The sequence below is a fragment of the Phlebotomus papatasi genome, chromosome 3 (genome assembly GCF_024763615.1).
Source record: "Phlebotomus papatasi isolate M1 chromosome 3, Ppap_2.1, whole genome shotgun sequence".
NCBI classification, from domain to species: Eukaryota; Metazoa; Arthropoda; class Insecta; order Diptera; family Psychodidae; genus Phlebotomus; species Phlebotomus papatasi.
The window spans coordinates 47,941,231-47,967,874 of record NC_077224.1 but is presented as its reverse complement, the minus strand read 5'-3'; the positions used below and the strand labels follow the sequence as shown (position 1 = coordinate 47,967,874).

Here is a 26,644-nt window from a genome sequence, read left to right as displayed (position 1 = left end):
ATTCCAATAAATTCAATTGCTGTGAAATTACCAATCATCAATCATTGTTACATGCGATCGACAATTTGTGCAAATCCTACCACTACACCTCGAAATTCCCATTGAATGCTCATCATTACGGCTATTTTCCTTCACAACGCATTCAGCATTGTGACTTTCAACGAAAGAAGTTCTTTTTCCTAAAGGCCTTTTATTGTGAATCGTTTAGGATAACTGCCAAGGAATCATTAAAATATACTCCAAAGAAATGCATATCATGTTTGATCTAGATGCATTTGTGTTTTATTAAAAATACTATCGCAAATTTTTAATATTAATATAAATTTCATGTAATGCAGGAAAACATAAAAGCATAATTTTAATATAATTATTATTATCTAGGTACGAATATTCTAACCAAATTTAGAATGATTTTAACCAAATTTTTGAATGATTAAATCCCAACCAAATTCTATTATATTAAATTTTTATTGAGTAAATAATATATTCTGACTATTTGTGGTTAAAATAATTTGAATTATTGAAATCCCAAATTGACAACAATTGGTACAATAAGCTTAACAAATTGAAAAGTTACCAATTCCCAAACCAATGAAAATGAATCATTTTTGCGATTTCTTTCGTTTTTTTTACTATTTTTATTAATTAAATTCTACATAGAGAAAAATATTGTATTAAATATTGTTGCTTGCATCATTTTATATATCGGATTAGCAATTGGATGTATCGTAATAGGTCTGTGTCCATATTTGAAAATTATTTTTCATTATTTTTTGTTTTGACAATTTATTCCAATGTAAAAACATGTCAATAGGGGAAAATGGGACAGTTTTGAAATTGGGTATTTTCTCATATTTTCATAATGAAATTAGATTTTATCATGATATAATTTAGCGTCACAAATCAATTGCGAATCTAAATTACTTTGTGATAAGACTCAATCCCATTTACAAATAGGAGAAAAAAGCCTAATTTCAAAGCTGCCATAATTCAAATGTACCCCACTTCCCCTTAATTAGTAAGTTCACTAGATTGGTAAATAAAAAAGGGCGACAAAGCATTTAGCTTTGCTAAATACTGAAACTCGTAACTGAATCACAAATCCCACAAATCACTCAAAAGATCCTTTAAAAGGAGTAAAAGAATTTATTTTTGAGCAAAATACTTATTAGTTTAATTCAAAGATCTTTCCAATAAACCTAAACATGGGCCATTTGATTCAGAAAGTCCTTCTCAATAATATAGTTTGTCTTTTTGTCTTTGACATTGATAAAACGGTTTAAGAAATAATTCAACGTTGTTTTAGATTTAGATTGCGTTCTGTAGAAGTTTGTAGTCCCATTTCAAAGAATACAACAAATTAAAGGAAAAGCAAAGTGAAAAGAAAACAGAAAAACTGTGCAGTTCGAGAAGAAACAAAGTCCAGAATAAAGAAACTCAGAATATAAGTCGAACAACTCGATTTTTACAAAAATCGTTTTATTCGATTTTTAGATACTTGTTTATGCTCTCTACCTTCCCTGTGAATATTATACTTGAAAGATAATTATTTTCAAAGTTAAACAGATTTTAAATCTTAAAAATCCTATACTCTACATGTAAAATCTCAGCTTTAAATCGTTTTTGTGCAAACGGTACGGATTTAGATACGGATTTGATTGATAAAAGAATATTACTAAAAAAAAAGTTGAAAATCAGTGAAAAAAAAATTCCCAAAAAACCCTACCCAATTCATAACTTGAAAGTGATGATATCTATCCCAATCCCACACAAAAATAACCATCCTCATAAAGTACAAAAAACATAGTTTAGTCGACCACTGAAGAAGGGGAAGAAGGTCCATATCCAGGACCGAAAGCTCTGGGCAAGATTGAAGAAGTGTTTTTCTTTGTGAAATTACTTCAAATCCACTGGCCATCACCGGAGAGTCTTCTATCGATAGAGCAGTGATATAAAGCAGCTACCTGTATCGGGGGTAAGATAGAATAGTAGTGAAGAAGCATAAGGGACCCACTTGTGGCCTGGATGCATCGGTAATACGAAAGACGAAAGACGGTAGACTTTGCTAGGGGGTCTTAGTACGGTAAACTAGGGAAACCAAACCTGGGGCAACAATGAGCACTGATTTTTATTTATGAACTATTCAGACTATGTCGACCATTTTTCAATGTATTCATTAGTATTCTTCTCTCTACAAACGAATACTATCAATTTGAAGATTTCTCAAACAGTCTAATTCCATTGAAATAGTTTCATTTCATTACAGTTTTCTTACCACCAATTGCATTAGAAAATTACAAGATTAATTCTTTTAAGCTGCCTACACATTGGGAAAAATTTATGTCAATACTGAAGATCAATATTAAATTATTATGCAATGATTTGAAACATTAAAAAAAACTTTCAAAAACAGATTTTCCATTTAAAAGCCTAGAGTGCCTTATAAAGAATTAAATCGGTTAATTATGCTAGCTTCAGACTGGAGGTTTAGCCCAGTTCCCGAAGGTCTCAAAAATCTAAATAACGAGCAATTTCATTGATTTTTCTAAATCTATTGAATCAATTGCCCTTAATATTCAATCCTAATGGCGCAGGCACACCTTTTCAATTGAATGAATTTCAACCGATTGAAATTTTACCTCTTACTCTTTCAAACTGAAATAAGATACATGTGTCTATTTTTGTCAAACGAAAATTGAAATTGAATTTCAATTTCAATTTTAAATTTCATTTGACAGAAAGAGACACCTATATCTGATTTCACTCTGAAAGAGTAAGAGGTAAAATTTCAATCGGTTGAAATTCACTCAATTGAAAAGGTGTGCCAGCACCATAAGCAACAATTTCGGAACTAACGCAATTTAAGTATCAAAAATCTCTAAAAACGGTTTTGTTTTCGTACGTATTGTTAGATTCTGGGGTAGGGTATAACCTCCTCACTCATCGCAACCACTCTCGATTGATTCACGACCGAAACGATGGCAGGATGAGCTCCAAGGTCTAGGAAGAATACTAGATAGTAGATTAGTAGTAAGTTTTGTCCTCTAAAGTCTAATATCTAATCGCTGTGTTCGGTGGTGCCCCAGTTCCCCCTATATCGCTGTCTCGAAAAACTTTAAGTAGTAATGGGTGTGTTAGGAAAACACATTGGAATTAACAATAAGACAAATATTCATGTCAATAAAATTCACAATTCTGTCATTAACTAAATTTCCGTTGATTAGTTCACCTTGAGATAGTAGTAGAGAAAATAATTACCCTCCATTTACAAAAACTTAAATTATTTCGCAACTCTAAAAGTTACAGGTTAAAAATGAATTTAATGTATTTCACTAATTAAATTTAAAATTATCACTGCCCAAAACTGTAAAGTACTTTGTGACATGCACAAATTCAGGAACACGATACTGTGTCTCAAGACCTAATTAAAAAACATCAATCCGTGTTTCAAAACTTTATTTAACTTTTTTTTCTCTTTAGTATATATATATAGCTGAGGCTTTTCTTATTCTTTAATTTATTAAGCCTGTTCACTAATTCAAATTTTCCCATGAGTTAAATCGTAAGCAAATAAAATACTTTGGAACGAATATTGAGAACATAACGCGTGAGTATGAGCTTTCTGATGCGAATTGTTTATCACTTGGTCATATTTCAGTATAATGATTATTTTGAATAAATTGAAAACGAAAATCAAAAATCTAAGTTGATAACTTGGTATGACATTAGATATCCTTATCAGTTTTAAATTTCTATCCACGTACACAGTAAGTTGTACAAACATGTGGCGTTTCTATGCAAAACACAAACAGCAAAGGTAAAAGATGAGATGCTTATATGCAATATATATATATATATATATATATATATATATATATATATTGAAATGTTTGTGACAACCAATCGTCGATGTCGCTATTGAAAGCTTTCTTATTCTATATTCAGGTGCGGTATACCCATCGATTGTCAAACTATGGCAAAAGATAGATATATAGAAGTAAGAGTAATATGTTGGTTGTTGAATTTCAGCAATTTACCAATATTCAAAAATATGAGAATGATATTAGAAGATGAGAATGACAGGAGAATGTCATGTTTAGGGTTGAGAAATTTGCGAGGTGAAAATGTGATACTTACATCGTGTAACCACAGTAATTTTCGCCATGGAGGATTGGCCTGAACGTGACACTCAAAGTAAACGTCGTCACCCTCCTTGATGTCATCTGCTGACAGTGTTGAACCCAATCTTAGATTCACCATTGGCGGATCTTGATGTGTTTGCAGCGTGGGAGACAAGAAAAATATAAATATAGTTGACGAGATTGTCGTATCGAGATGTCTATAGTGCGCGCCTTGGCTTGGGAGGAAAAGTATAACAAAAAAAAAAAAGAACTGGGAGAAAACAATCTTTAAAATATTCATACATGTCAGCAATATTTTGAGTGGAAAAAATCTGTTACTCTCCGCCGTTTGTTGATATCTTTCCATCGATCCATCTCAGCCTACCATCCCATCCCCAGAGTCAGCCCTTAACACTACTTCCAGTTCCCACCCATACCAATCCCCAATCTCTAGGAAAAAGATATTATTATACATTGTTTTTATTTTGCAACTCAGTGGTAGAATTCGTATTTCTTAGCTCTATATTTACTCTGTCTGTTTGTCTCTGGGATTCCTCTCTATCCTCAGTTGCTTCTGTGGGAAAAACCCATGGGTTGGAGAACATATCACAACCGTAGGCTAAAGTAGAACCAAGAGAACCAAGAATGAAATGGAAGTGGAAGAAGAGATAAGAAAAAAAAAAGAATGTTAATGATCCATGAGGAGGGGTCGTTTGTGTGATAAAATACACTTTGATATTCACAAGGGGGCAATATTCTCTCGTCGACTGCATATAAACCCCAGTGAAATCTAATTAGACCAAATTCATCAGCAGAAATTAACATCCGACCTCTCGTATACCCAAACCCAAATGCTATATTAAAGGAATATTCAGTATCTCTCTGGGCACTAAAAGATTTTCCATCTCCCAGGCATCCCTTGAATTTGCAGAGGCCAGAGGAAGGAAGACTTCATATTGCCTCTCGTGTACATTTTGGCAAATGGAGGATGTAGGCAGGTGGGGAACGGAAACTGCCACTGTTTACCCATCTTTCTATCCTGTTCCCGGAGAAATCCACTTGTGCTGGCATTTAGTAATTATTTGTTGTCTTCCTTCGCGCTTTATAACCATCTTTGTCTTTTACTATGTATACAGCATTTAGTTTATGCGAGAGAAGGTGCCTTAAATCACAACACACTGTGAGGTTTTAACATTATTAGGGAGATTTAGTATTAACCCTTAACTGTCCCAAGAAACAATTTTTTCTTAATATAGTCTTGTAGAAATCCTTAAGTAAGGCACTATAGAACCAAAAATCTTACTATTTGCTTATAACGCTTTTGGTTCCATCAATGAGATTACTATAAGTAAAATGGCGCACTCTTAAGGATCTTAAGAACGTCTATAGGAATTTCAACAGAAAATTCTCACTTTAAGTTTTTTAAAAGTGCACTAAAAGACATGTTTAATACTTGGTTCTGTAAGGCAGCTATTTTGCTTCTTGGGGTCCTTTGCGTTATTTTCAACCCCATAAAAGATCTTTCTAATAAGAATTTCAGAAAACAATTTTATATTAATTTGTAGTTACTTTACTGATTTTTGGTCACTCGCATCGACAGTTGTCGTATCTGCATCTCTTATGCATCAGCATTTCATGGAAGGCGATAGAAAAGAAATGCAGCTACCACAACAGTCGATACAGCAGACGATTTAGAGATTAAAAAAATGTAAAATCTCAGAATTTTCATAATAATATATTTTAGCAGGGGTGAATAAGTGTGGAAGATTGGCAGATCACGCCAGTCTGTCTCCAAAATCGGGCTTATCGCGCAATTAGTGTCTTGAATTGCACTGATCGGCATCCAAAATTAACCGTGAGTGGCAGACCTGGGGATGAATAAGTATTGCCAGCGAGTGAACCATGAGTGGCAGATCGGCAGATTGCGCTGATCTGCAAGGGGTAGATAACTGTGCCGCTCACGGTGCATTCGAGTGCCGATCTGCCATTTTTTTTGTACACTGAGAGAAATCCGAACAAGTTAAAATAACATTCCGGAAATGTTTATTTTACCCTGCAGTATTGATCCGAAATCGGTGTAAATATTATGCTTTTTAGTTGTATTAGGGGTTAAATTTACCCTTTTTCAAGATAATTTTACCCATAAAAAAGTGTAAAATTAACATTGAAAACGTTGATATATTTTTACACCTAAAAAGTGTTAAAGTTATGAGGAAAAAAGTTAATCGCACCCCCGTTTTTTTCTCAGTGTAAAAATTGTACCGATCTGCACAATTTTGTGTGCACAATTTGTGCTGATCTGCCAATTCTGCAAAATTTCCGTGAAAAGGTTAGTGTTTCCAGTACTATAGGTTGAAAGGAACGTCTATTGACATTTTAAGAATTGTGTCAGTATCTATTGACACCCTACTCTGTACCATTTGGGATATAAAATTTGAACATCTCTGTTTATAGTAAAGGTATATTACAGAAAAAACGTTATACTACTTATATTTTACTAGATACATTAAATAATTTTCAACATTTTGACAAAAGTGTCAATAGGGGTTCCCTGTCGAACAGACGTTCCTCCGACCCTACATTAAAATTTAGCAGCTGTATGTATGAAATTTATGATGTTGCACGAGTTTAAATAAACGCTATACTTCATAAGAGCGAACTTGTATTTAAATATTCCGATTTTTTGCTAAAATCCAGCCGATTGACCGATTTTTGCTAAGTAAAATCCCGACGTGTCGAATTCTTTCCAAATTGTACCGATCTGTTGATTTTTAGCCTCAGATCGGCACAATTTTGCCGATCGCCGCTCACGGTTCACACTGAGAACCACTTATTCACCCATTGCTGATTTGTCTCCAAGATCACGCTTATCGAGCGATCAGTCTTCAAGATCGCGCTGATCGTGCAATCGGTCTCCAGAATCGCACGGATCGCGCGATTAGTCTCCAGAATCGAACTGATCGACACCCAAAAGGAACCGTGAGTGGCAGACCTATTTACCCCCTGCATTTTAGAGTAGCGTATAATAGGATTTAAAATCGGACCTCAATTGAACTTTTAGGACGTGCTCACTAATTCAAACCGGGCAAAGAGAGGAAGAAGTCCATAAAAAACTGCAAGCCATACATTTATAATTTTTACACGCTTTCGTTTTTTCTTTTATCTAAAACAGAAGGAAAATTACAAATTTACAATTAAAGTCTGATTTAAAATTACCGCGTAACTTCTAATTCACCATGGTGTTACTCATTGCGAGAAACTCGAACTAGTTTGGACGGAAATCCATGAGAAACCTTAATAATGGTACTGCAAAGTATCATTCTTGGGCCGAGGTAGGCGCTATTTATTTGTATGCATTTTATTGCAATGCTTCCTTTTCGCCATTCCTCATTGTCCAAGATCCCCTATCAAACCACAGCCCCCAACCACTTCATCCGTAATGCGATCACGAATCTTATTGTGACGCTGGATACTCAAGGATGCGGATATCCCAAGAATTCGTAGAGATCCCGAGGAACTTACGGGGAACACACAAAACAAATAGGAAACTCCAGAAACTCACTCTGCAATATAATAAACTACAGTAGAGCCTCGCTATAGTCCATATTTGCTTCCAGATTTGACATTTGGGTCGCACTATAGTCCATGTCATTTTTTAAAATTGTCAACAACTTTTAGTATTGAAATTGCTCGACAGCTTCCACTTTCCTTGCGATTGTGGTACTTTTTCTTGTTCTCTTCATTATGGATCACAATTATCACAACTACTCAATAAAGTTTGCTAAAAATATTAAAATAATTATGACAACATTGCATGTCGCGACTAAAAAAAATAACCTAACTTAAAATCAGTGTTTTCAAATCAACGGTCGATAAATTGTGGACTATAGAGCGATGACCTAGAGCGGGGTTCTACTGTAGATAATCCTTAGAATTCAATTTCCGTCACGCATCTATAGATAGCGCCAGAGTCGCGTACGACCGATCAATCATCGACGGCCGAGTAGTAGTCCTTACAGACTTAAATTCTATCTGCATATTCTCATTTGGTAACATGTATGACCGTATACCTTTTCATTTGTGAACATACACCCTCGTTGAATATATAAATATATGTATAGGATTTACATTCTGGAATCGTAAAACTAAAAAAAATCACAGTGTTCACAACTACCCTAGTTTACAGCTAGCCTAGTTCACCGAAAATTTAATAAGTTTTTTTTAGAGTTCATTAAATTCGAAGTAGAACGAAAAGTGCGTGTAAGGGTTAATCATAGAACAGACGTTTTGTAGAACATCTCAAAAAGCACTAAAATTTTAAAATTGAGTATGCTTAGGTTGTTTCTTACTACACCTAGGTTCATATGTGCAATAAAGATTAGTTATTTTCTATTTGACTAATTTGATTTGGATTCAACTTTACGGCATGTCATAAAGTCTCAAAGTAATAGCACGTATGTGAGCCCCTTAGCGAAAGACTTAAGTTTAGGTATTAAGAAAAGCTATAACGCTACACAATTTGACTTATACAGTTACATGATGAGGTTTCTTTGGAGAAAATCGCATGTTCTCTAAAATGCCTTAGCATGCAATAATTTATTGATGAAATCCCGCAATTGCTTACGGAATTTTCATCCTTGCAATGCACAATGCATATCAAAAGAGGCACCGCCACCACTGATTTCAACAATTCGGTTGCAGTACAAAACGATTTAAACTCATTCAAGCATTATGAGAATTTGTGTGGCGAGGTGGTTGAACAAGAGACACTCAAATCTTCAAGCCCAGTGTCTCATTCTATCTTCCAGTATTTTGGATGTGCACATAAAGAGTCCCTAATTTTACGCCATTTACATCACATACTTACAACGCTAGTGGTGCATGTTGTGTTTTAGTCCGGAAATCAGTATTCCCAACACACAATACCTGACCTAACTTGGAGGATATTTGAGAAGTCTCTGCATCCGTCACACCACTTTTCTCCCACCATGTATTCCTCCAAGTTGATTCTTCACCCAAACCACTGTCGTATATCCATTGTGCGATCATTGCCACTTCAGTCTTTGGGGTGTTACCACACAAGTTTTGTGTGCAACCCATATAAGCTATCCACAATAGACGGGGACACTTTGAGCATCACAAAGCTTTACCAAATTCGAGGTGAACCCCAAGGGGTCAGTCAAATTTAGCAATGGATGCGAATTGGTTAGTGAAAATTTAAAATTTGAAAACGGTTTTTAATTAATTGCATTTCAATTGCAATTGTCAATAGTAAGATTAAATTAAAATTTCAATGAATAAAAGAAAAACAAAACAATTTTAGTAAAACAGACCGTCAAGTTTATTTAGAATTAGACTAAGATTTTGTATTTTTTCTATTCATTTTAGAAAAACGGACTCAAATCCCCATACGATAGTATATTGTGTGAAAAAGAGGTATAGCAAAGTGTCTCTGGCTTTGTGAAGTGCTGCTTTACCTCAAAAGTACTTTCGACGTTTACCGTTTTTCAACCGATTTTAACCTATTCATAAATCACTCAAAAGATCCCCCAAAATAGTTTTAAAAATAATAACAATTATTCTCGGTCAAACATTAGTGATAGGTTCAAAATCGGTTTATCACCGGTTTAAAACCGATTTGAACCGATTTATAAAGTTACCGATTTTATTAATCAAAATATTGTGAGAATTTTCCGGACTTTAGTTCAATGTTACTTGTATATATGTACAGAAATCGCCAATCAGAGTAAGTGATACTCAAATCATTTAATTTTCTCCGGAATGGAGAGAGGAAAAATTCCTGCCTCCACCCAGAATCAAACTGGAGACCTCTAATTAACTAGACGAAGGCGCTACCAACAGAGATATTAGAGGTCACATGCTCTGCTTGACTTGCCACACGACCTTAACCAATTGCTTTGTGCACTACAATCACTTGCTTGAGTGTCACTTGGTCTTATTTACGATTTTCGCTCAAAATATTTCCCAAAATACACCTTAGGAGCAATGTAACTGAATTTCGGGTAGTTATCTATTATGAACCGATTCATTACCGGTTCATAACCGATTTGAGTCATTTCAGACTTATCAGAAATTCAATCAGGATACTATTCGGCTGAGAAATGAGCTCTTTAAAACCTTTTAAACTTTTAACTTTGAAAAACCGTTAGGGGACGTGTGCCAAATTTCGGTCAGCTTCTAACTTCGGCCACTTTGAGTGTAATTTCGGTCATGCAAATAAAATAATTAAAATTATGTATGTAATCTTCGAATAGTCAATGAATTCATTTTGCTTTTAAGTATTTATTCATTTTAGGATGTATTAACACAAATACCGTTGCATTGTAAAAACTCAGTGTGGAAAGAGTCTTTACAAACAATGTGACAGATCACTTGTGTTTCTACCAGTCTTGTGATTTGTGGTGAAGTGCAAAAGGTTTTCCTTCGGTGTTTTCATGAAAATTGATTAGTTTTCATTAAAGATTGTTTCTGTTTATGTTAATAATGTAAAAGTATATACTTTGTGAGCGTCTTTCTGGTGAGGTAGTGTTGCCTATTCCGGCAACATCTGTTGCTTTCCTAAATTTCTTATTCATTTTGCGTTTTTTTTTCAATTTCAGACTTTTACAATGTCCATAGAAAAAGCCATCGCTTCCATGAAAAAGATGATGTAGAAAAGGCCTTGGAAGAGTTCAGGAAGGGCAAATTGCTTCAGGAATCTGCTTGTAAATTTGAGATGCTATTCTTCAGGTCTTCAGGACAAATTACACGGAAGATCTCAGGGCTTGTGGGTCATATAAACGTATTAAACTAAATATTAAACTCGTTTCGTTTGACGTTTTGAAATTTTCTATCCGTTGCGTCACAAAAGGTCATCAAAAAAAAGGTGGCCGGTATTTCACACAAAGTGGCCAGAATACTACCCAAAGCAATTTCCCTAGTTTTAATATTTTTTTCAATATTTTAGGAAGTGATTTAAAGAAAACAAAGATGATAAACTACTCTTCAAGGTTCCACACAACCCTCCCGAAAAGGAAGTAACAAAAAAATATCAATATGAATTAAAAATATTGCATTTCAAACTTAGGACTTCTGTGCTTATATGCAACTATTCCGAAATTTGGCATACTTACCCTATTTGGAATCATTTAACGGTGTTTTCGTATAAGGATGAAATGTCTGCCTATGCAAACTAGGCAACCATCTGCTGGAAAAGTCTTGCTTCAAGAAAATTTATTTCATTTGATTTGAAAATGTTAAAAGCAAGTCTTAAGAATTATTTCAAAGCCCTATTTTTATAATTTTACAAAATAATCTGAAAATAATAAATATTTCCTTTAGGTATTTTAACGTTTCCAAAGAGAATGATTATCCTCTGAACCATATTCGAGTTGGCCTCCGATACTCCTTTGTGAGGACATGTACCGCATACGAAAACAATCTCGACAAAATGTTTAAGGTTGATTGGAAAGAGAGCGATGTGGGGAGACTATCAGACAAAGTGCCTATTGCAATCAAATATCCTTTTCAGCACAAAATTGCGAAAATTGGCGTGAAAGTACAGCATGAATAGAGGAGATGAAGGATGGAAAGACAGTATAAAGTTACTATTTATACCGTATGTTTGGGCTTGCATTTATGCCTCCTATCACCTCAATGCTTATGGGTATGATGCAAGAGGTTTTATGTGGGAGAATAGTCAAGGGATGCTTATGCAAAATAGCAGCAAGAAATAATAATGGTGGGTCTAAAATGTCCCCGTAATTAATGGGTGTCACAACCAATTATCGCTCCATTATATTAAAGTGCCTCTACGCCTAGCTCTAGAAGTCCATACCGAGCAATAGTGTTGTACTTTCGCAGACCTTTTCGTTTCTCTAACCCCAAAGACGCCAAAAGCAGCCAAAAAGAAAATCTTCCTCTTATTCATTACCATCATGCAGTTTCTTTTGCACAAAAATGAATGAATTGGAAGCTGGGACTATAGTAGTGTTTTAATTAATTTTTCGCTTACAATACACACTTGGCTGGTGCACATAAATTCTTCATAATTGTAACAAGCAATATGAATAGGAAATTTATTTCCATCTTATATTGTATTCATCGTGCAGAAAATTTCATGAAAATTTATTCATCCGGCGAGGTTTTTTACGGTATCCATTTCTCTTCCAATATAATCGAGTTTGGACTTTGTTACGTCAGCTGAGGCAGACTATAATATGTTTCCATTCGAAAGCTTTTATCAGAATTATTATAAAGAAGCCTGCGGTTTTTAAAAATTATAATATAACCTATACGCATATGAAAAGAGTTTCGAAGTGATAAGAAAAATTAATTTGTCAAGGAAATTATCACCGCGAAAAAGAGCAATTGCAATTTTCTATTTGATTCCATCAGGATTCCCGTAGTAAAGTAACACATACATTGCAGGAAATAAGAAGACTTTTTTCTCGAAAGCTTTCCCAAATATGGAAAGGTGGATTAATTAAGGTACACTGAGAAAAAACGGGGGTGCGATTAACTTTTTTCCTCATAATTTTAACACTTTTTAGGTGTAAAAATATATTAACATTTTTTAATGTTAATTTTACACCTTTTTAAGGCTAAAATCAACATGAAAAAGGGTAACTTTAACCCATAATACACCTAAAAAGCATAATATTTACACCGATTTCGGATCAGTATTGCAGGGTAAAATAAACATTTCCGAAATGTTATTTTAACTTTTTCGGATTTCTCTCACAGGGTTTATTATCTTAAGATTTTTTTCTTCTCCTTACTTTAACTAACCTAAAACATAAAGTATTGTAGTATTATTCCAATAAACAAAAAACATATTTTTCTTAGCACTTTACTGTTCTCAAGTGCTTCTGCATTATTGGCTTGTCTTTGTATTGGTTGCTGTCACGACTGTTTGATGGTTTCGGAATATAATGTGGATTAGAGGAAACAAACAAGGCAGAAACCGACATAAAGAAAAGTCGATAATGTAGAAGAATTTGAGAACACTTACTGACAGACCATGTAACTGCGACGATTGCAAAACTCGGATACCGCGACCGATTTAACTCCGATAAATCCACTTAAAATATAATTTATATTTTTATTTCCATAATTAATCACTGCAGTAACATAATATAACTATTCTACTTTAAGAAAAACCAAAAATTATATTTCTATCGGTTTAATAAGTGGGTGAAACAAATATTTTTCAAACTAGTGTCAGCTGGGTTGTGTACTAAAAATTTCATTTCCAACAAAATTTTGCTGTTTACAGCTTGTCGTTGGAAAATATTTAGTGGATTTTCTTTATTATGAAATATTATTTTCAATCAATATTATTAATAAAAGTGAAGCTTAGTTATTGATCTACAAGGTGAGTAAGAGTATTAATGATATGAATAATTCATACAGAAATAAGTGAATTTGTGAATGTTTATATTTCGACCCAAGTCGGACGCTGTGATTATCAAAGTTTTGGTTCAGAAATTGCATTGTTCAGGATTCTTTTTCTGTTTCAGATGCCAAAGGGAACATAAGAAAAGACCCATAAGGGCAAGTCCTACTCTAAGGAAGGTCTTAGGAATGCCTTGCGGTGTGTACGAGATTGTTCTACCATAGCATATGCATCCAAAACATTTAATGTCCCAAGAGCAATACTGCGCAACAAATTGACCGGAAAATACCCAGAGGAGTGCCCCAATGGCAGGCCAACAAGGCTATCAAAAAGGAAAAAAGAACTTGTCTAATGGATCCTGGGATGTGCGGATGGCTGGTTTCCCATCGGGAAGGAACAAGTTATAGACAGTGCCAAACTCATCTGTGAGATCTACAAAAGTCCAAACCATTTTACAGGTGGAAGACCGGGAGACGTTTTTTTCAGGAATTTTCTTCAGCGTTTCACCAAACTCCTTCTCATTGGAAAGAGCTACTGTTACTGCTAAAGATCTCACGGAATGGTTTCAGAATTGTCTTAGATATTTCACAGAATACAACTGCATGAAACTTTTCCTTAAAATGAGCATCCGAGTTTGATCGAATTCAACGTAGTTAGAAAAAAGCATCGCAGTAAGGTTCTAGCGCATATAGCTATAAATATTATCGTAATTTTATTAATTTTCTTAAATATTATTGCTAAAATTCTTTTTCTATCATGATTCTAAATGAAACAAGGAATAATTCTATAGATTTGGAATGGGGAAAAATATATTTCATCAGTCCAAAAACAAGTATTAAAGTCGCACTCTATGAAAAGCATCGGGATTACCTCTCTTAACTATAAGTACCACAAAAACATACGCATTTTCCAATGGAATAGCAAAATTAATCAATTTTAAAATAATGCATCTATTTCTGTGAATACATACATAAAAAGCAGTTTCGAACAAGTTCATTAGGTATTACCCTGTTTACAATAAAACCTATTCATTTTAGTTAATACAAGTAATTAGTAAACTTATAAATTATAAACTTATAACTTATAAATATATATAACTTATAAAACTTATAACTTATGAATAAAAAAATAGTAAACTGTTTTACTTTTTCTTGAACAAAAAACAGAAGTTTTTAAAAAATCAATATAGAGTAATGAGCTTAAAATGTTTTAACAAAATTCTAATAATGAAAGAATTCAGAAACTCAGGTTCTGTGGCTTTCTTTAGAAATTTAGGAAATTTTATTTCAAAATGGTACTCGTTAAACTCTGACTAAAATTCGCCTTTTGGAATTCATAGGGGTCCTACTCAGTCTGAGCAAAGACTCTTCATTTTTCTCGTATTTGTTAATGAACTATTATGACCATAATAAACATCTAAATCTAAATTTTTAAGTTTTTATATTAGGTAAAATTCTTAACACTCTCACCTATTATAATCCTACCAAAATTTCATGTCCTCTCTCCGATCGACCATAAACTTTGCCAAAATGTAAACTAATTTTTCTCAAAAACGCCATTGCGCATTTTGATCAAATTGTGGCGTGGATTCGCTGTCGTTAAAATAGAACCGGATATATAAGGGCTCAAAGTTCATGAAATTCAAAACCTTATCCGGTTCTATTTGATCGATTTTGAAGGTCTTGCAAATTAAAAGTCTTGCAAACCACTACAACTTTCTACAACATTTGAACTTCAAAGAAACAACGCTAGGGGCGCCACAGTCGAAAAAACAATTTTCATATAACATAAACCGATTTTCATGATTTTGATGAGATCACAAAAGTGTTTAAATTTTGGTATTTTGAAATCTAAAAATCAAAATCAAGAGGAGAATTTGTGAAAGATCTTGCAGTATCGATATCCAAGATACAATTCGTGTGATTTTCAAAATTTTCAATTCTGGAACTAACATTTCATTCCAAAAGTTTATAAAGTTATGCGTACTGGAGGCCCAATCCGCAAAAAATTACTCTGACTCAAAAATGACTGGTTTTTGGTGTACAAGAAATGGTCAAAAAGATTACTCCTAATTGGAATCTTAAAAATTAGTCGTATTCGCGTCGTATTTTGGTCACAGCATTACTCAAGATTGAATTAGTAATATTATCGTTATTTTACGGTTTTAAAGTTTACTCTGCCATGCAGTAACAAAAGCGACTCCAAATGACGGTCTTTTTCCGTACAAAAAATGACGCACCAAAAATTATGCATTTGGCGTCCTTCTCTACCGCATAGGTATGAAATCGATGTATGCACTTTGAATGAAGACGTTGAGTACACATCACTACTTTGTATTGCACTACCACCGTAGACACTATTTTCTCAACAATTCATCACATTTTCTGTCGTTTTCTACTACGTTCTATGTAAATTTCTCTATTTTTCCCCTAATTCACTACTCGCATTTACGAAGATTTTTGCCATTCGACTATTGCTGAATGAGGCATCCGACATGTTGAAAATTTTCCCACTGGATGGCAACAACACAAAAAAATCTTTTAAAATTTTCACTAAATTTGTCTTTTCGACACCAAATTTTAATCACAGGACACTACAGAAACTGGAGCAAACTCCTGAATCACAAAATTTCATTTTACAGAAAAATGCTTGTGTGTTTATCATGCCAAAATTTGCCTAATTTTCACTTAATTCCTGTCGGCAGTTCCATTCGAATCACAACAGACATCTCTACCGGGGGAGCTTTTCCTCCCAATGCACACTATAATATTGTTGAGAAAACACGCGAAAATATCAACTACTTTGCGAATTCACAGCACTGAATAGTTCTATTTGCCATTTGACAAGTTAAATTACCCCTCAGATATACCCAGTGAGGGTAAGATTTTTTATAGGGACACAGGAAGTTACTGAAAGTCGGCGTCATATTTTAGTCGTGAGCGAGTAATTTCAGAGTTATTATGACGCCAAATGTCTTCCGCAATTACCGCCATATTATTCCCCACTTTCCGTCATTCGACTCTCTGATGACCGTCATAGGACCCGATTTTGGAATCTAGAATACATACATCCAACGGTAATCTTACTCCAAATTGCTATTTGGGGGGCACCACGGCATCCACCTCATACCTTAAGTTGTGTAGTGATGAATGTGACATCGTTTTAGTGTAATTTTCTAGTTCAACTCTTGAGCCTTTCGGGATTTCACTTATCTACAGAAACTTCACTGCAGGGTATGCACTTCTCAAGCAAATAACAAACAATTCTGAAAAGCAATCTACGTGTGAGTTTGCAAATTAGAATAGAAATGTATATAGTGTATCAAAAATATGAAAACAATGTTTGGAACTTTTATAGTTAAATTGCACATCTTGTCAAAACCATTACCACTTTTCCCAACAACATACACACAATTATTAAAATGTGCCAAAAAATGCTTTTAAACATATTAAAAACTTTAATTTCTATCTTACATTTCCAACTACAAGTCCCAAAGCTAATATTTCACTATTACTTTTCTAGCACGAAATGCTCAATGTTATAAAATAAAGTATAATTTTGGTAAGGATATAACATTATCATGAAGCTCCATTGCAGCTATTATTCCATTTTACTATTATCTGTCTCACCTCAACGGGTTTGGTTCTTCGATTCTATAAATGGGGATTAGTTTGTGGATCGAGGTATGGTAAGAAAATTCAACTATGTGGTAGTATATTGAGTTTGAGCTCATCGATATTCCACACAATACAAATCGTATAAAATTAATAAGACAATTAATTAAAATTTAATATTATGTCACTATTGAAGTGGAATTGGAACACATTTGTATGCGACTATGGTTATTCTCACTAAAGGAGCTTTTACCACAAAGTATACCCCCAAGATATTTTGCTCTCTATATGTATCGAAGAGAGGGATAGGTGTGATTTTATATGAATAAGAGAGTGGTAGATGGTTGTTTTCTATAAAATGTGAAATATATTTTGCAAGGAATATATGAATATGAAGGAATTCAGGGGAAATTTACCAAGGGGTGAATATTGGCTTTTTGATATTGTCTCTCATGTTCCAGTAATCATATAATCCAATGAAATTTACATATCACCCCTTTTCTCTTAAGCCAAAACCCATTTTTGACTTCCCACTCATTCTCAGCTCCCCCAATCACCCTTTTTGCCACCCCATTGTGTTTACTCTGCGCTGATCTTTGGCTGAAACCGAAAGAGACAAATCAGTGAATTGTAAATTGATGAAGAATAAGCGTGGTGTGGTGTGTTATTCCTAGAATCAGGGTGGCAAGAATGAGATTGCATGAACTATAAACAACTGATCCAAGCAACAGATAATAACGCCATATCTCATGTTTATACTACGAGCACAACACCAACCACTTTGGTTCAATTTTATTAATAATTCCGCATATAGCGGGAGAAATTATTTTTGGCTAATATTTTGCCATCGAGATAAGGCACTGGGATTAATATAAAGGATTCTACTCACGCTATAATCTACACTCCGCCCCCTCCAAACCGCCCTATATTCTACAGACAATTCCACACGCGGTACCACAGATATAAAGTTTCATATTGTACGCCTTGTACCAGAAATCTCCACCAGAAAGCCCACTCTGGAAAATCTAGGGAGAAAATCTTTCCAGTAAGCGCGACATGAAGTATTGTTGGGGATAGAGCTCTTCAGGCAAGCAATATCGAACAATTGTTCCGCAGTAATCTCTGGATGAGACCATATTTTAATGGCTTTGTCATTTTCTTTTTGGCCAAGTTCGCATTCAAAATGAGATGATGAAATACACTGTGAGAAAAATCTTTACTAGTAATAAATCTTTTGAAGGGAGAATTTATAAATTATGACTTCAAAATTTTCTGTTAACATTCTCACCATAGTAGAATTTTTTTTATTTAAAAAAATATATAGTTTAACCTTTTTGGGCTTATTCAATTTTAACTTTTGATCATAGAAAAAAAATTCTAGGTAGTCTCAGGAGATAGAATGGGCTCTCTTAAGCAACTAGCCGCTACATATTCTAGCACCCAGCCAGATTCTCCCGAGACACCCAAGTCTACACATCCTTCTTCTCTGACGTTCTAAACCCGACAGACTATTTCGGCTCTCCAACATAGCTACAGTGACAAAGACCCAGAAATGATACCACAACGGATTAGAAGCATCCCAGGGACGGATTTGAATAGTAACGTTTATAACTACCAGGATTTTTGCAAAATATACAATTTATTGGAAGTACTCAGCGAGCACCAAATGCTAACCGATTGCAATTCAGCTTAAAACATATGTATTTTCAGCTGAATTCTGCTAACCTTGAAACAAAATTGGCGATTCAGTGCCATTTCCATATATTTGGTTAGCTCTTTTTGTTCGACAACTGCTGATCAGTCAGCAAATTTTTGCTAGTCGATTCAGCAAAAATATGCTGAAAACGCTACTTTTTTCAGCTAAGTGTGCTCGCTGGGTAGGTTTACAAGTCGTACATCAACTTTGAGCCAAATTTCATTAAGTTCGGTTAAATCGTTTTTGAGAAATAAAATGTCATAGTTTGGACTTTCAGAAGGATATTTTTTCAAAAGACTGATAGTCTCTTTTTAGCATGGGTCTCGGTAATTTTTAAATCATATACCAATTCTGCTCATTTTTTCTTTACCTAATTCTTTACTGCCTTTACTGTCAATTTTTACAGGCTAAACATTTTTGAAGATCAGTCTGAGTATGTTTGCGCCCTTAAAATACTCCAATGAATGAATCCAAGAATGAATCAAATCTAAAAAACAAACAATTCTGCTTTTTACGGGGAATGGTTGTTAGCCCATGGTTCCATCCTCCAAAAGGAACCTTGTTTGTATGTCTCAGATTTATAATATCCCATTAAGGCCTGTTACCCAATTTTCCGTTACATATTTAGATGTACCGGGGTCTATACAAGGCGTTCAGTCATTTTGGACAAGAGCTCTATCAATCTATCAAGACTGTGTCAGTCCAGAATCTTGGGTATAAATGCTGAACTTCCAAGGACTGATCCTGTCACTCCTCGCGTATTCGTCTAATATGTGGGTCTTCAGCTAACAGAATTGCTAAGTCTTCACCGTATTTGAAGGGAGCATACCATTATGGATATTTGACCTTATAAAATTCCCTGTTCGCTAGTCATCTCGTTGACACAAATAGGAACAACCTAACCTAGAAGTCTTGAGGAAATGACTCCATATGCTTCAAAGAGATAAAGTCAACCCGGCCTACAACAGAGTGAGGATGGCGTGGATTAGCACACCTATTAATTTAGGGTTCCGTTCCAAAATCCGAATATGACAAACGTGGCACGTAACGGTCATGATGAGTTCGGAGACAGATGAAGAGAGCAATTCGTTGTAGTGCCACGGCAGTTATGTAAGTATATGTATGTTAGTTGTAAAAAAAAAATCTTTAATTACTGATCTCATTACTTCCTCAGTACATGATAATTTAAGTAGGGTGGAGTCTACACTTATGGATGTTATAAAGACTTATGGACAACGGAAAAATCTTAAGTTATTACATTAAACAGATTTCGAAAAATCAAAAAAAAAAAACTATTAATTACATCATAAACTAATAATTTTATAGCTTTTCGAAATCTGATTTACGTAAGAACTTAAGATTTTTGCATGCTGTTCATAAGTGTAGATTCCACTCTATTTAATTTATTTTAGTACTTATTAGTACTTAATTTATTTTTGGCATGACAGGCTTGCAGCTTCACTGCAATTGATTCCACGGAGTATAGGACTGCAAACCCCATCCTTGTATAAGTAAAAACAATAATAATGGATGTTCCGAACTCCCCTTGCGGGAAGGCCTAAGGTCCTCTACCTAACGTTGTGCTACCATTATTATTTATTTTATTATATGACATAAATATTACGTGAAAGAAAGGCAGTTGGCAGTTCCACACAGAAATTTTGAATTTGACTTTACTTACCGCAAGTTCGGGTGATTTTGTCCCCTGTGGGTGACTTTGACACCTCCTTGTACGTAAGCTTTTCTTTATTTATAGAACTTAAGGATGGTTTTTGTTTTTACCGATCAGACATGGCGGATCGGATGGTTAAAGACAATCCTTAAGTTCTAGAAATAAAGAAAAGCTTACGAACAAGGGGGTGTCAAAGTCACTTGCAGGAGATAAAATCACACGAACTTACGGTACTGCTCAAACTCCACGGAGAAAGCAGTATATATATAACCCGTAGATTTTTTTAACTCTCCAAAATTTTCATTTTCCACTTCCCGGGGACAACTTTTCTCAACATAAGAACTTTTCTCAACATTCGTCAGTTCGTCCGGCCGGTATCACGCCTAAAGCTCAAATTGTTAGAATTAGAAACGTGGGACCTTCCGGGAACTCTCCCTATAAGTCGATACTGGGACCGTTAACATTGTCCCCATTTTCGCCTTCGAAACCATGTTTTACGGGATTGCATAAAAACGTATCATGCTTTTTTTTAATTTTTGGATATGTTTGAGAGTTTACCCAGGTGGAGATTTTGTCCTTATACGAAAATCCCGTTGAATCATTTCTAATAACTGTTTTTCAAAGTTAAAAGTTTAAAAGGCTCTAAAGAGCGCATTTCTCAACAGAATAGTATTATATTTGGGCTTATTGCGAAGGTCTTGGAATACCTGATAAGCCTGAACCGATTCCAGTCGGTTATAAACAGTAATGAACCGGTTCATAACCGATAAGTAATTTTTATCCGAAATTCAATTGTATTACTCCTAACGTGTATTTTGGGTGATGTTTTGAGCGATTTATAAGGCAGTTGAAATCTGTTAAGTACCGGTAAACCGTAAATAGCGTCTCAGTCACGAGTTTAAGCACTTAGAAAGCCTAGGATGCTTTGTTATCCCATATTTTAACTCGTTTCATTTAAAAATTTTTCTTAGTGCAGTAAAATAAATATAATATAACGAACAAAATTCAGAATACACATGCACTATTGTTGAAATCAATAGGCTGTGGTTCATCCTTTATCTGACAGAGACTTTCTAAACGCAAGAGTCCAACAGAGATGTTTTATTATCCTTAATATCCTTCTTTGTGCGTCCAAGTCCAATATAATAGGAGGAATGTGCATGAGATTGAAGTGAAGACAACACTCATGGTATGCTCTTTCAAGAAAATGCTACAAAGAGAACAACTTTTTAATTAACTATGTATATATGTGTTCACAAGGCAAGTATTTGACGCAGTGGAGAATATAAATAAAGTCACAGAGTGAAAGGAGGGTGGATTAAACTTTCTATTTGGGCTGCCTACACATCCATATGTTACATATATATGTAAGTATGTGAAGAAAGGATTTTAAAGGCATATACACACTTTGACAATTATAGTTAGCCTTTATTCCATCCCCATCTGTACTTAGTTGAAATATCTTGCCATATTAAGTTTTCACGTGTATGATGTTAGCAAACAAAATGTACTTAGGGCTCGTTAATACTTAAGCAGGAAGGTAATTCTTGTGTAAACGTTTATGGCACTTGATCCCTACCATCTACATATCCGTGAGGGGACGCTTAAATTGAATTTCATTTGTCAATTTTCTCCTTGTGCTTCCACTAAGTCGTCTTTCCTTCGCCATCATCAAAGCTCCCCTAGAAACATCTAAGTGCGAAAAGGGATTTCGAGAGAAATGTCTTGTTGAGGTACAATTGATATGGAAGGTTTGAGATTTTGGCTGAAAATGCGAACTGGGGTTGGATACTCTCCTGGAAGTCTTCGGAATGAGGATTCAGTAAGTTCTCACTGATGGAAGAGGCAATTCCCTCTAAGAAAGTGGTTTAGTGCATGAAACACCTTTAAGAACTTTGTAAATTTAAGAGGTATACCAAACATTGCAAAAGCAATCCTAATAAATTCTAATAAAAACTTATCGTCGAGATAATACAACTAACAAGTTAGGCTTTTGGTTTGTATTTAGTTTCTTGTTAACGTATGTGAAACAGTTGGAATTTGTACGTGTTTACAATGAATTCTTGAGTGTTCTTATTTATAAAAAATATATACATTTAGATAAAGAATATTTAAAGCAGGGGCCTCTCGTCATTTCATTTTTCCATACGTTTTTGTATAGAGGCACTGAAGACTATTGGCAAGTTTTTTTTCCAAAGAGAATTGACTTATCAGTCTGATATATTTCGAAATCGTACATTAAAAGCTATCTAAAAATACATATTTCATAATGTTCACCGAAATAATACAAGAACTACGAGCAAATTTGTTTAAGTCGCGGTGCAATATCTGCAAAATTTTTACAAGGAAAAGTGAAAAATATCTTCAGTTTTTATTAGGCTTGATGGGCCCCTGATTTAAAGATTAAATTTAAATAAATAATAACAAAATTAACGATTTCTTATTAATAAAAGATTACTCGTTCTTAAAATATTTCGAATTAACCTCAAAATCATTGGAATTTTAAGGCTAAGTTCAGCTTAGAAATTAGTTATGAGCTCAGATAAGTTTATAGTGACCAAGATTTTGTATAAAGAACCACAGATTACCTACAATTCGGAACACATAAATTATACAGAATTTAATATCACGTCAAAAGGTATAAAATTGTCTCAATCCGATTTTTATTTGATTGGCTAAATTGATCTTAAAAAACGAATTAACATTCTAAAACTTCAACAGTAGTTGTTAATCCTTTCCAATAACGATTATGATTATTAAATAACCCTTAAAATTGTATATATTCCTGTACTTTTTATTCAATTGTCCAGATGGTTTGGATAAAAGCATGAAGTCTTATCAAATTCTCAATATCAAGAAAATCATATCGCTAGAAAAAGTGTGACCCTAAACTTAAAGAGTTTGTTAAACTTTTAAGTTCTTTCCTTACATTCCACAATTCTGTGGTTCTCCTGCAGTTAAACCCTGCCCGCATGACCCAAAACCTGACCCAATATTAACCACAGTAGTACACATTGCACCTACAAATTCTCCGTGCTTTAGGACAGAGGTGCACATGAGCAAATACATCGCAAAGTATATTGTTTTTGCCTATACCAAAATTTCTCAAGCGACAATGGTGGTTGGGAACAAATTGTGGGAAACGGATTGTGCAGTATTTGTGGGATGAACCGAGGAAAAAAAAGAGACATTGGAAAATATTTACTTGGAAACCGATGGGTGACTTTCAAACAGAGCTATCTCAAATCCACTCACATACTTGAAAGATTTTCACTATCTGATTGTCTGGGGGTGCGAGGGCACACGTCGATGGTATTTGGAGCAAAAAGGAGTCGAATAATCTACATATTCTCCAGTCAATCGAAAATTTCGTCACCATGGGATATAAATCTCGTGAATTTTCTTCGTTCTGCACTAGAGTTCGATGTCAGTCCTTTGCAGAGGATCTCTACGTTGAAGGGGATTTCTTAGGAGTTAGTATCTGCGACACTAGAAGACGTTCCTTAAAAAGTGTCTGGTTGCAATGAAACAATTGCAATAGAAAGATTAAAAATAAAAAATTATCGTGAAAAGAATACAACGAGTAGGGTGGAGTCTACACTTATGGATGTTATACACACTTATGGACAACACAAAAATCTTACGTTATTACAATAAACAGATTTTGAAAAGTCAAAAGAATTGTTAATTACGTCATAAACTAATAATTTTATAACTTTTCGAAATATGTTTTACGCAAGAAGTTAGGATTTTTACACTCTGTATAACATCCATAAGTGTAGGCTCCACCCTACAAAAAAAAGTAAACCATTTTTCATAAATCATTATACAAAAAATAAATTAAGCAAATGTTACATTGGATTTAATTAAAAGAAAGAATAAATTTATTTGGAATTTACTATCCTTTTTATAAACTTGATTCAAGTGCTCGTAGTGTAGATAAAAAAACATTTAAGCTTTGGAAATAGCATTAGCATCAACATTTTATTAAAATCTGTGCATTTTTAAAATTGTGCTATACACAATCAGTTATTATCATCTGGGGTGACATGATAACTTCTTTTCGATAGTATCGACTATCGATTTTGAAAATAATGATAGCTGAACCTTTTGTAAGTTACATTCTTTTAAGAATGGCACAATAAATGGTCCAATAATGTTTAAAAATCTATCATTCACTAAATGTACAAGACATATATTTATCAATACTATCGATTCGAAAGTATCGAATAGTTATCATTTCACCCCTGTAGGGGAATTCTGTAACAATACGACAATGTCATATGACAAATTTTCATAGTAAATTCTGGCCCTGAATAACATTTAAGCCCAGTGATTATCAAATGACACTTAGGGGAAGTACTTATAATTTTGGACAGTCTGCTTATAAGCATCGAAGTTCCAAGTTTGAAGTGCGATATTTTCTATACTAATTGACATTTCTTGTTACTCTCTTTTCAGAAGGGTTGTTTAGAAACTTAGCAAGCTATTTATCGTCTTATTTTTATTAAAATTAGTTTTAATACGTTTAAAAATGAATTGATATGTAGAGGTGACTTTGGCTCTTATTTTGGACAACTTGTTTATTAATTTGTCCAACTTGGCTGTAAATTTGGACAGCTAATCCGCCTCAATAGGATGCCCATTGTTCTTCATTTCATGAACCAATCTTACCAAGTCCTCTTCCTGTTCATGTAAGGGAAACGTAGAATGTCACAGAAGCCCGGAAACTTTCCATATCATTCATTAAAGTGAGTTGACTTCGATACTCTAAGTACGTGCGGATTCGCTCATTCCCTGGCCTTTCCGGGAGCCTTTCAGGACATTTCTCGCTACATCTCTTTCGTAGAGATGATGCTCCTTTGTTTCTCCAGGCATTTGTCCAACCTAGTCATCACAAAAGCTAAAACTTCACGAAATTTCGTGAGAGAAACACCTGTCCAAAATAAGGAGTATCACCTCACTGGTAAATGTCTTAAAAATTTCCCATTTTTCACACGAAAAATATAATTCACAAGGCAAATCTCACTTCAGGTCAAATGTACAAATCATCAGTAACGTGAATCAACACAATATGCAATGAATATTCAATAATATCACTCAAAAACAGCGAACAAACTTTGTTAGTACTTCACCAAAACTAAATAAGACTGAAGTAAGCCACGAAGTTCTGTCATATTTCTCGTAAGCAATTGCTCACACTGAATTTTCAACAAAGCAATTTCAACTCAAATCATATTCAAATTTTAACGTATTTAGTGTTAAAATCTTCCAAAAAGAACAAATATTTAGATAGAATTAATTATTCATCAAATATTGGAATAAAAATCCATCATTTTAATCAATTTATTTTTAGTGTCCAATGTTATCCTCAAAGTGTCCAAAATAAGAAACTGGACAAAATTATAAGCCTTTCCCCTACCGTGCTATCACACTAAGATTTTTCAATTTGTAAATTCAATTTAATTTTCAGATGAATTGTTCCTATGCATTATTTTGCATTAAAAATCATTTGAATTGATAGATTTTTTCCTATTTATTGATATAAACTAATACTTGGCCCACCAAAACATGTTTAAATATGCTAAAATAGCATAAATGTTGTTGCTAAAATTAATTTGAATTCAACAAATTAAAATGTTAAAATTGCTCAATTATTTCAATTTTATTGGACTTAGGCGATATAGGTACCCTCATTTTCGTTGTTTCTTTTTGCAAATGAGGTCCAACTCTGTGAAGTGGTTTCTCAAATTCTTCAGTAGCCATACGAAGAAAAAAATCACCAGTTGCGATATCATCATACATTTTTTCAATGAATCCCTGGGAGATCTCTCTTGGATCTATTTTCTGGACCACAATCTCTTCCTTTTATCTTGAGACACATTTTTATTGAACATGTATTCTACATGAAGTTAGAAAATTTCTTTCTCATCACTGGACACACTCATTTTTCTAATAATGTAACAAAATCACAAATGACAAAATAAAACAACTGTCAATCTGCGCGGCTTTTTTGAATTTAGCAAATTAGCAACCGTTAGAAAGGGATAGCACCGTTAGAAAGGGCTCTATGAAGCCCTTAGTAACTGATATGAATCGGATATTTGATTAGTTCTTCCGAATTTACTATTTGAAAAATTTTAA

The 26,644-nt window shown here is 34.1% G+C and overlaps 1 protein-coding gene across 1 annotated transcript in view; it reads right to left on the bottom strand.

Moving 5' to 3' along the window:
- Positions 1-26,644, bottom strand: part of LOC129808040 (neural cell adhesion molecule 2) — a 325,350-nt gene that overhangs the window by 112,410 nt on the left and 186,296 nt on the right. The window contains exon 12 of the mRNA XM_055857702.1: positions 4,138-4,268. Coding sequence (XP_055713677.1) covers positions 4,138-4,268 — 131 coding nt within the window. The remainder of the gene's footprint in view (positions 1-4,137; positions 4,269-26,644) is intronic.